General features: G+C 32.0%; 1 protein-coding gene across 1 annotated transcript; it reads right to left on the bottom strand.

Moving 5' to 3' along the window:
- Positions 1 to 6,613: 6,613 nt before the first annotated feature.
- On the bottom strand, positions 6,614 to 9,583 carry LOC132615877 (regulatory protein NPR5-like). Its single transcript, XM_060330474.1, has 2 exons — positions 8,842 to 9,583; positions 6,614 to 7,651 (listed from the first exon to the last, which is right to left on the bottom strand). Exons 1-2 carry the CDS (start codon positions 9,322 to 9,324, stop codon positions 6,722 to 6,724), a joined length of 1,413 nt encoding a protein of 470 aa, XP_060186457.1. The 5' UTR covers positions 9,325 to 9,583; the 3' UTR covers positions 6,614 to 6,721.
- Between the last annotated feature and the right edge of the window lie 1,879 nt (positions 9,584 to 11,462).

Raw genomic sequence — 11,462 nt, 5'->3', positions numbered from 1 at the left:
ATCTTTTTAAAATGAACTAAAAAAAAAAGTAAGACAAATATTTTGAAACAGATGGAGTATTAAGTATGAGTTTCGCCATGAAAATAAAATATTTTTCACTTTATTTAGAATTTTAAAGTTAAAAATGGAATTGTGTTTTTTTTTTTTTTATAAAGAATATTTATTTATTTGAATGTATTGAAAGTGAAGAAAGCGAAAATTATTTATTTTTCAAATTTTCATGACAAATATTAATTTTTAAATAAAGTAAAATAATCTTTTAGGAAAAAAGCGAAAAATTATCATGACCAGGGTCCTTAAATTTCGTTGATAAGAAGGGGGAAAAAGGGACAAAAAGCAAGAAGTCTGGAATTTGTCATCGTCCCGTCACTTCAGACATGTTGTCCACTTGACTACTCATATATTAAAGTCATATATACAATAAATAAAACGAAAAAAAGAAAAAGAAAAAAGAAACCCACAAAAATGACTCCCACTTTGAAAAACTAATCTAGTCTAATCTTAATTAAATCCGAAATCCACATACGTCAACCCCAAATCTTTTTCCCCTAAAAGAAAGAATCTTTTAATCTAAGCTTGTCGATTCTTTTATTTTATCTTAACTTAGTCTTTCATATATTCTAATAGTAATTCTTACTGTTTTTTTTCACCGTTGGCCAAAAAGTGTACGGTTGTGACAGGAGAAAAAGAAGAAAGAGGAAACAGTTAAGTAGAAGAAATAAAAAGTTATAAACGTCACCTGAAGATTTGGATTATGCTCAACTAGTATGATTTGGCTTTAAAGACTGGTGATTAATTAGTTCCTATATGCTTATTATAACTAGTACTAGTACTAGTAGTACTATATTAAGTCAAAGGGCCACCTTAATCAACCTTTGCCTGTTGCCTTTACTAAGATTATATTCTTGTGAATGTTGAAAAGATTTGTCACTCCTTTTTGTAATTGGGATTATATTTATATGTTTACAAAATATAAGCAACTTTTATCATTTTGTACTTGTATTTGTATAATATTGGTATGATATGAGTTTAAACAAAATAACATGATCGATTAGTGAGGGATCATATAGCCAATTCTCAACTTATTAGAATTGAGGACTGTTTAAAATAATTTATTTTAACTTTTTTACCCCCATATTATGTATTTACCGCTTTCGAATTTTTGAAATTGAATTTATACTTTTTCCACTTATGTTAGTAATTGAAATTTTCTAGCTACAAAAAGGTTAGTCAATCATTTTTGAAAATTTAGAACTCAAAAGACTTTTCTGCTTTTCATAGGCCATTGCCCTAGAGGCCTAGAGTTGCAACTTGTTAAAAACAATATTTTTAGGTTTTACAGTCAAACAACAACTTTCTTCAAGATATAGATATTGTTTTGTTTGTTCTCAAAGTTTTATAGGGTCAAATAATCACTTTACCTTTTTTAGCTCACGTTTGATATCTACTCCAAGATCCGTGACTTATTCGGTTTCATACCGTAGCTAGGATATAAAACATTTCATACATAAAATAACTACATTCCTAAAACTTGAATTCGAGATCTTTAATAACGCGATACAAAGTTGTGGGTGCTTGAACCTTTTATACTTATTTCCACCTTTGGGGATGGTCAACTATGAACAACTAGATGAAATCCAGCTAAGTACCATCTTCTTGTTACACGATGAAATTCAGAATAAGAAAAAAAATTATCTCTTGGAAACATCAAAGTTCCAAAATTTGGAATTACTTTAATTATTTTCAATGCGAAAAATTTGAATATATGTGTAAATTAATTAGTGATCACTCAAGATTATATAGTATTAACATCTTGCAACTTTGACATTCTTATAGAAAGCTTTAAATATTTCAGAAAGATCAACAAATCTTCATGCTAAACCTTTACCACAGATTGACCTTTCTAAACACTTTATATCTACTCCAACTTGCTTTACTTTTTGCTTTTAACCTTCTTAATTACTAGTAAATAAAGTTATACAAATTAAAATTATATAAAAGATAAGTCAAAAGATTCTGTAAATTAAATAACCTTTGATGTGCTCTAGATGCGTGCTGCGAGACCACATCAAAGGACCTTTTCTGGATGCAATAAAATTCTTTGAGGAAAACAATGTATCAACTATGAGCCCGGTTGAATTGACTTATGAGTTGCTTATGAGTTGCTTTCAGTTTTTTTGAGTGTTTGATTGGCCAGCTTAACGTCATTTTGTGCTTAAAATAAGCTCAAAAAATAATTGAGTCCGTTTGACTTAGCCTATCTAAAGCAGCTTATAGGCCGCAAACAGCTTATAAGCTGCTTAAAATAAGTCCATCCAAACAGGCTCTATATCAACTAAATAAAAGTACAGTTTGATAGAAGAAAACTTCAAATTATAGTTTTTTCACTTCTTAAATATTTAAATGTATAATGGATTTTTTGTAACTTTTGAAAGGTGTTTAAAATATACGTAATTACTAGTAATACGACTTGAAGCCTTTTAACTTGCGAATCTCTGTGCTTAATTTTACAACTGCAGTCCCATATAATCTTGTTAGAGCTTTTAGATAAAAAGTTCATACATAAAAAAGAAAATAAACGAAAAGAAAATGAAGGTTATAAGCCAAACGGCAAAGGTTTAAATATGTCCCTAACCTTTGCGAAATTTTACACATTTGCCCGTCGTTAAAAAGTTGGTACAAAGATGCCCCTAACGTTTTTTTTTTTTTGCCATACATGCCATTGAGTTAACGGAAAATATTGGAGGGCATATTTGTTCAGTTTCGAAAAAACGTTAGGGGGCATATTTGAGCCTTTGAAATTCCTGAATATTATGGCACAAAATATCATTGCATTCCAAAACATAAAAAAACATTTGTAATTACAATTCATCCACCATTGTATTACATCAAAATTATACAACTAAAATAGCAGATGGAATTACAAACATCTTTTAAAGACTGTTTTCACAACAGGAGCATCATTTTCCCCTTTCAAAAGATTTTTTTTACTAATGATAATACCATTTTTATTTTTCAATTTATTGTTCTTTCTGGATATTTTTTGTCTTCTCAGTCCTAATAGCTACACAATAATGGATGCAACAATTACTGCAATAAAACATAAACATAAAAAAGGAGATAACTTATATTAGACTTATATCACATGAAAAAATGTCTCCCGCGGTGCTCAAAATTTTGATAATAATAATAGAAAGAGTATCACATTTTAAGCATTTATACAATTTCTTACATAACATTCAATGTGGTTTGGCTCTTTCGTGAATTTCACGCATAACCGAAATTTAATAGAATTATTTGAAGTCCATAAGTGAGATAGAGTGTAGTAACTCCACGTCCACAAACCCTTCCACAACTCCACATCCACAAACCCTTCCACAGCTATTTGAAGAACTCGAAGCTTCCGACATTTCATAAACAAGTGAAAGAATAAGAGAGAAAAGTGAGGGGTTGTACGATAAGTGTGGAGTTTCAAAATGCAGTTATAATAAATTATTGGCTAGCATAAAGTGCACTACAAAAAAATCTGAGAACTATTTGTGCCGTAATATTCAGGAATTTCAAAGGCTCAAATATGCCCCTAATGTTTGCGAAACTGAACAAATATGCCCTCCAATATTTTCGTTAACTCAAGGGCATGTATGACCAAAAAAAAAAAGAAGTTAAGAACATCTTTGTACCAACCTTTTAACGACGGATAAATGTGTACAATTTTGCAAAGATTAGGGCATATTTGGACTTTAACCGTAAGCCAAAACACGAAAGTATACCGTATACCCAAGGGCGGATCTATAGTATCACTTATGGGTTTACGTGACCGCATAATTTTTGGCTAGATTCCGTATATGTATTGATGTCTATAACTATTTAATCATGAATTCAATTATTATTGGACATTAAATCGTGATCCCCCCAAGGAAATTACTAACCTGACAGGCCCTCTTTCCCCATCCGTTCTTCATCTTTTTGTACTTTTTTTAATTTGGAGTGACTTGGAAAACGGGAACAAGAGACAAAAAAGAGGATTTTACATAAAAGATGAATTTAAAATTAATTAATTAAATAAAGTATATGTAACAAATTAAGGATGTGGTGCACAGATGGGGTTACTTTTCTCTTAATTTGAGATTTCAGATTCCAGTCCTGGTAAGGAGCAATTTCTCCCTAATGAGACCCTACAAGACGCTATTCAGATATAATCGGATTTCAATGTAAATATCGGACATCGGGTGGGAATCAAAAGAAAATAATTAAATAAGATATATGTAACAAATTATTCATGCAAGACGACAAATATAATTTTCTAATATCAAATCATGTCTTTCATAATATGAGCACTTCTTTAATTAGAAAATTATAAATCAGAGCCAATCATTTTTCTTAGCATAGTACACTTGATTAAATAAAATAACATTAAATATATAAAAGGGAACTGAAGAGCCATCTCAATTCCCTCATTAGAGAAAAAAAGTCTAATGTAGCCAAAATATGGCCTCAAAAGAACCATCTAACCCCACCATATACAAGAAGCCAAATAACATCCATTCTTGAAAATTTTCATGCACATGATGTTACATTAAAAAATAATATCAATAAGAAAAACTAAAATAAAAAAGTTTTGTTTTGTTATGAAAAATAAGTGTGGATGTCCACCACTCTAGAAATAATTCTCACTTCCTCCATGATCACAAATATAATGCCTCTTCCATTATCTTTCACCATTTTAATGGTTCTTCCACTATCTTCCACCATCTTAATGGTTCTTCCATTATCTTCCACCATCATAATGGTTCTTCCATTATCTCATATATTAAATGCATATGTAGCACTATAAATAGAGGCATAAGTTTTCATATGGAATGAACTTGTAACACATTTTGGAAGAATAATAAAATCTCTCCTCTCTTGTCTATCTATTTCTATTGTTTTCATCCTTTACTATTGTTACTCTTTTAGCTTCATTTTATAACATGTTTCATATTTTGATATGTTCCACTCCAGCATTAAATGTATTTGAAATATATTGTATTTAATATAATCTTTTTGGTGCGACAGCAAGAAAATGTAGGGAAGAAGTTGGGAGGTGGGATATATGGTAGACAAGAAAATTATTGGTCGAAGAAAATAGTCCAATATCAGATGCTATGAAGAGCCACCTTATTATACTTAAAAACTAGTATTCTCTCCGTCCCAAAAAAAATTATATCCATTTCCTTTTTAGTTTGTCCCAAAAAGATTGGTATCTTTCTATATTTAGAAACAATTTGATTTTATGAATGATTTACAGTCACACAAATATTCAAGACTTGTTTTGGACCACACCTTTCAAAAGTCTTCATTTATTTCTTAAATTTTGTGTCATGTCAAACTGGGACAATCTTTTTGGGATGGAGGGAGTACTAATTTAATTTTTATTATATAAACATTCTTTTTAGTAATAATTGTGGTGCTCCGATCAATTTGTGCGCGTCTCAAATACTCGCTATTGGTTTTAGGTCTTATTAATCCGCAATAATTGACAATAAAATCACCACCGTTGTCAGCTTACAGACACAACGTAGGACCTAAACAATGAACTTCTTCTCTTTCACAACAAAAATAACTCATCGCTGTCTTGGCTCGATTGTCCTACCAGAGGCTTGTGGAGATCAGAATAGGAGAGCACTCATTTTGGGGTGAGCTTACATCTCAAATGCTTTCAGCAGTTATCCACTCGGCACTTTCTATCAAGGCTCGAACATATATGGCAAGGAATCATCTCTATCTCCCTCTATTCCAATTTATGTGAGGGTGTTTGACTTGATACGGAGTTTAAGAATGAAATGAAGCTTTTGAAACTTGTGGTTCAAAATAAATCATAGATTATAATTGTGTGACTATAAAACATTTCATTAAGAATAAAATGGTCAGTTATAATTTAAATTGTAACTAAATATAGAAATGTGTCATTTTTTTGGGACTAACCAAAAATAAAAAAAGTTTCACAAGAATTGAGACGGAGGGAGAGTAGTAATTTTGTCTCCACCGAAAGTTGAACCTTTAACGGCTTGTTTGTCAATCTATTTCATTGACCACTAAACCACATCTTAAAAACATTATAAGTGAAACTAATTACCTAATTAGAAAATAAATAAACTAATCTACTATGACTGATTATATTCTACTTACAAAATGAAAAAAATAAATAAATTACACTATCAGTATATTATTATATCCTTTAAATAAAACAAAAAGGAGTTGACAGGACAGAGTTGACAAGATTGACTTGCGTCCCCTCCTCTTCACAAACCAAAAACTCAGATTCTCCTTTGTCCCATCCACTAATTTTCCCATTGCATTTTCATCTGGGTGCCCTAGAAATAAATCATGAAAAAAAACAAAATCCACAAAAGACTTATGTTGCCTGAACTTAAAAATGTCGTCAAGCATTACTTTGGAGAATCCGATACAAGTGCGACAATAATTTTAAAGAATTTGAGCAACATAGCCAAAAACTCAACAACTTACACAAAAATAGGAAGTGAAAAAAAAAAAAAAAAAAAAAAGAAGAGAGAGACCACAAGAGAGCAAACAAAAAACAGAAGAAGAATTCATATCATGAAAAAGTGGATAGTATAAGTAAACCTATCTGAATGGTATTAAGTAAATCTAGATCATCAGACATTATAGTCTGTCTCAATTAATGAATTGTTCAAATAAAATATGTATAATATAAATAATCTTAATACTCATGTGAATGGTGGTACATTGATGAAGGATCATGAGTTGAAGTATTAGTAACTCCACCATCTAGATTTAAATACACCATTCTTGAATCAATGTTAAGATTTGATCCAATGTTCCCAGTACCACTGCTTGTGCTAGAAGTATGATCATCACTCATATTAGGTGGATAAATATTCGTCGAAGACGGGTCCATATTCGTGTTCCCTTCCTCTCTTGAAATCACCATAGCTGCTGATTGAACGAGTTCGAGGCAAAGTCTTAACTTATTCGGTTCAATGTGAGGGATTCCTGGGACAGCCCCTTTAAATAGAAAATCGGACGTTAGGGTCCGTAAAATGTCCAAAGGAGTGACACCATCTAACGTTCGGACGTTGGGATCAGCATGGTGGTCTAATAGAACCGCTACCATATCTGGTGACACCATTTCAGCTGCAATGTGCAGCGGAGTTTTCCGTGCAGGACCTGCAGGGAAATTAACATCCGCTGCACCTAGCTCGAGTAACGCTTTCACTACTTCCCTGCTACAATTTTCAACCGCATAATGCAATGCAATTGATTCATCAAGATTTAGGCCTTCTCCCATTACCATGAGCTTGACAAGCTCAACGTCGGACGAGTCTAGTGCTCGTCTCATGCGATGGATTTTCTGGTCCTCGAGCTCGGCTGCAGAACCAGGATCTTGGTGGTGGTGATGATGTGGCATTAGTGATCGACGTGCTAGATTGGATTTGAGGCGGAGTTCTTCGATTTTGGCTACAACATCAATGGGAAGGTGTTTGGCTAAGATTTCAGGTGGAAGGCCTGATTTTGCAACCAAATGTGAACAAGTAGTCCATAGTTGGTTCATGTCTTGCTTCCTTGATGCTATTAGAACTCTCATCACATCCTCAATTGAAGCTTTTTCTACCATGATTGCCAATTGCTTCTGCACAATCCAAAAGAAAAAAAACATAAAAAGCCTGTTTGGTTTAACTAATTGAAAATAGCTGATAAGTATCAAGTGCCAAAAAACTGTCGCAAATGTTAAAACTTAATATTTGACATAGATTGTATTTTGTTATCCAAACTACTAATGTTCATATTTGGACACCCAAGAAAAAACATAAAAATATTATGAGCCTGTTTGATTAAACTGATTGAAAATAGCTAATAAGTATGGAGTGTTGAAAACGATCGCAAATGCTAAAACTCAATAGTTGCACAAATTTAGATTGTACTCGGATATCCAAATTAAAGTACTACAGTAATATGTTTGTTCAAAACTGTGTACTAATAGTTCTTTCTTGTAACCAAATGAGGAAAGTAGATCACCACTGGGGAAAGATTTGGTTTTATCACTTTTGAAAGACAGAGAAATCAAGAACCATATTTGGAAACATTTGAGTGTGTGGCACGAAGACAAGAGAAGGCCAATTTAAGAAACTGAAATAATTTATCCCACATGAAATCAAGGTAACAATTGTGAGATGAGACAGCTAGTATGAAAACTCCATCACAAAAATCATTAAACAACGCAAAAAGAGGAAAAATGATAAAGCTTCCCCCCCCGCCCCCCCCCCCCCCCCCTTTTTTTTTTTTTTTTGGGTATTCACTTTAGCTGTTTCTACATAAGTTGAAAAAAATACGTAAATAAATTAAAACAAGAAGAAGTTCTTGGATCAGATGATTCTGCAAAAAGAAATCTAGTACTAACAGAAAACAGAGAAGAAGTTATTACTAGTAAAGTACTACTACTAGATTTGTCTTTGAACAAATCTAACAACCTTCGATAAATTAAATATCTTTGTCCAACAAACAGGAAACGAAAACTCAAACAAAATTAACAATACCCCATTTCCCAAAAGAAAATGAAAATGGAAAAATCTGATTCCTCTCTTTCAAAAATCCAAAACACCCATATACAATAAATAAAATTAAATAAAAATTAAGTAAGAGTTTACACTATCAGGTCATCTAATCTATTATGCTAGATAATAGGACTTTTTTCAAGATTACAAATTTGGAAAAGTTACTTAAAAATATCTTTTGAATGACCCGATAAATATAAAAATTCACTTATACTGTAGGCGGATATTAGTTAAACTCATTAAGGAAATGAAAGAAGAAATGATTAACCTGAGTGAACAAAGCAAGTTCTTCAACACCAAAAGATCTAGCGGCTGAGAGAGTATCAAGTGCAAGATCAACGGCTGAGGTACAATGTGTATGCCAACAACCTCTTTCTCCACAATTAGGCCTAGGCTCATGTTTTTGTGGCACAATTGATACTTGTCCACTATACAAAAACTGCATCATCAATAAGAACACCTCGTACCCTACCGAATTAACCGGTATAACACCCTGAGAGCCCGCATCCCTCGGGGATCCGGGCCCTAAGTTTCTCAGCCCGGGGTCGAGCTGCTGGCCGGATTGAGGGGAGCCAGGCCCGCAGAAGAATTTCCGGAAGAAATGACTCCGGGCTGCCAGGATACACTTATGAGCATGGACTAAACGACCTTCAACATTAAAAATAACATCACTAAAAGCTTGACCATTGATAAGGAGATTGAGATAATCTAAAGAGAGACTTCTTAAGGAGTCTTCAGGACTACTACTCATTTTTGTTTTGTTTTCTGGGGCTGTGTATAAAGCAATTTTTTTTTTCTTTTTCCTCTCTCTATCTATAGTACTAAAAGCTTTTAGTTCATGTTTGTATAGTTTCAAGTACTGTTTGGATGAAGAAGAAGTATTCAGAGTTACAGTGAGATTCTTCTCTCCATATGGTTGGTGTTTTCTGTTGTGTTGTGTGGTTAAATATTTAGAGAGAGATAGAGGGGTTTGGAGCAATGTGGATGGTTATTATGGGCGGCTGAGGTATTTAAAAACATAAAAGAAGAAGAAGAGAGAATATGGATAAAATAGAAAAACAAATTAAGAGAAAACAATAAATGAAAAAGATTGAAGAGGACGTGATGGATCATAAATAAACTAATCAACTCCCTATGTCCGTATCTGATACACTTTCTTTTTTTAGTCTGTTTAAAAAGAATGATGCTTTTTTATAATTAAAAATAATTTAATTTTAAGTTTTTCTCTTTACCCTTAATGAAATGATTTATAGCCACGCAAATATATATGACTTGTATTTTAGATCACAATTCAAAAGTCTTCATTTCTTTCTCAAATTTCATACCTTGTCAAACTATATCAGTATCACATAAACTAGGACGGAAGGAGTATATTGTTTCTTTCTTCTTCTTCTTTGGTTCCTTTTTTTTATATATAGTTCTTGGTGTGGGCTAATTTAAACATGTAGATATTGTTGGTAAACTGGGTGTTGAAATTAAGGAAAAGAATAATAAAGAGAAATGAAAAAGCTCTTACCGGAGGTTATGAAGGCATAAAAATGCTTTAGTCCTCTTGTGAGTTGATAGTTCTTGGAAAATGCATTGTAATTCAGATTTACGTACTATTACATAAACAACAACAACAACAATAACCCAGTGAAATCCCACATCGTGGGGTCTGGGGAGGATAGAGTGTACGCAGACCTTACTCCTATCAAGGTAGGACGGCTGTTTCCGAAAGACCCTCGGCTCAATAAAAGCATAAAAAGAATAAAAAGAAAGCATAAAAAGAAGATTATTACTATTACATGTTGAAGATAAATGAGAGAAGATTATCTTTTGAAAGGATTTTGTGTCATTTCATATTGACATTTAGATAATTAAGTTTGAAAGTTTGGTGAATGAAGGCGTTAAAAGTGAACAAGATAGACAAAAAATAATTAGAAAAAAAATCGTGGTGAAAAAAGACAACCCATTGAAGGAGATATATATAGATGATACCAATTAAATAATATTAAGTTTTTTGAAAGAAAAAAAAAATTACAACCCCAGGGGGTTGTTTCTATTAATAAAATATTAAGGTCCAAACAGCAAAAAAAAGAAAAATAAAAAGCGTACAGAAAAATAAAGGATTACATTTGCAACAAAATTAATATTAAGATTCATGTCATGTTAATACGTTTACTTTAGGTCAGAAACTCATCAAAATCTTTTAGGGCCATTTATTTTATTCTTAATAGAAGTATAAATCGAAATTGTTGAGATCTTTATCCACTAATTAAGTGCATTTATTATTTTTATTTTATAACCATTTATTTATTTAGCATTCAAATTTTAATACAATAATTATATGTATTTACTATTCCGACATCTTAATTTCAATAAAGATAAATGGGGCCTAAGCTCCTAATTGGCTCCTTCTTTAACTTGTCTTTTTTTCGTCCATTTATAGTTTTTCCTAAAAAAAGAAATTCTTAGCTTTTCTATCACTTTGTTTCGACACTATTTTTGAAGAAATTATAGACAACATAATTGAAATTTTATCCTAAAAAAATAGCTAGAACACGTTTTTAACAAAATACAAAGAAAAGAACAGCTTAATATATGTAAGAGACAAATCCTTTCATTTCTAAAATAAGAATATATTTTATATGATGAGTACCATTTTTGTTTAATAAAAATGAAGGAATTGACATGTAATGTCCGTATTAGAGGAGCTGTTATTTTCTCCTCTCATTGTGGGGAAGTTTAGGACTCTCTCAAAGGAAAAGAAAGAAGAAAATAGCACTGAATGACAATACATCACTGCCTGTCTTATGATTCTGAAATCCTACGATTTGACGTTTGAGTTGTCATTTTTATTTCCCATACCCAACAACTAAACACTATCAATCCACCTTTTGCTCACGT

This window comes from Lycium barbarum, chromosome 10 (genome assembly GCF_019175385.1).
Source record: "Lycium barbarum isolate Lr01 chromosome 10, ASM1917538v2, whole genome shotgun sequence".
NCBI classification, from domain to species: domain Eukaryota; kingdom Viridiplantae; phylum Streptophyta; class Magnoliopsida; order Solanales; family Solanaceae; genus Lycium; species Lycium barbarum.
Note: the sequence above shows the minus strand (reverse complement) of the source record. Positions and strands in the feature narration are given on the sequence as shown.

What these genes read in the sequence shown, in the direction of transcription:
- LOC132615877 (XM_060330474.1), bottom strand. Translation starts at nt 9,324, where the DNA reads ATGAGTAGTAGTCCTGAAGACTCCTTAAGAAGTCTCTCTTTAGATTAT. An exon ending in AACTTGCTTTGTTCACTCAG is followed by an intron (nt 7,652 to 8,841) that starts GTTAATCATTTC and finishes TGGATTGTGCAG; the next exon opens with AAGCAATTGGCAATCATGGT.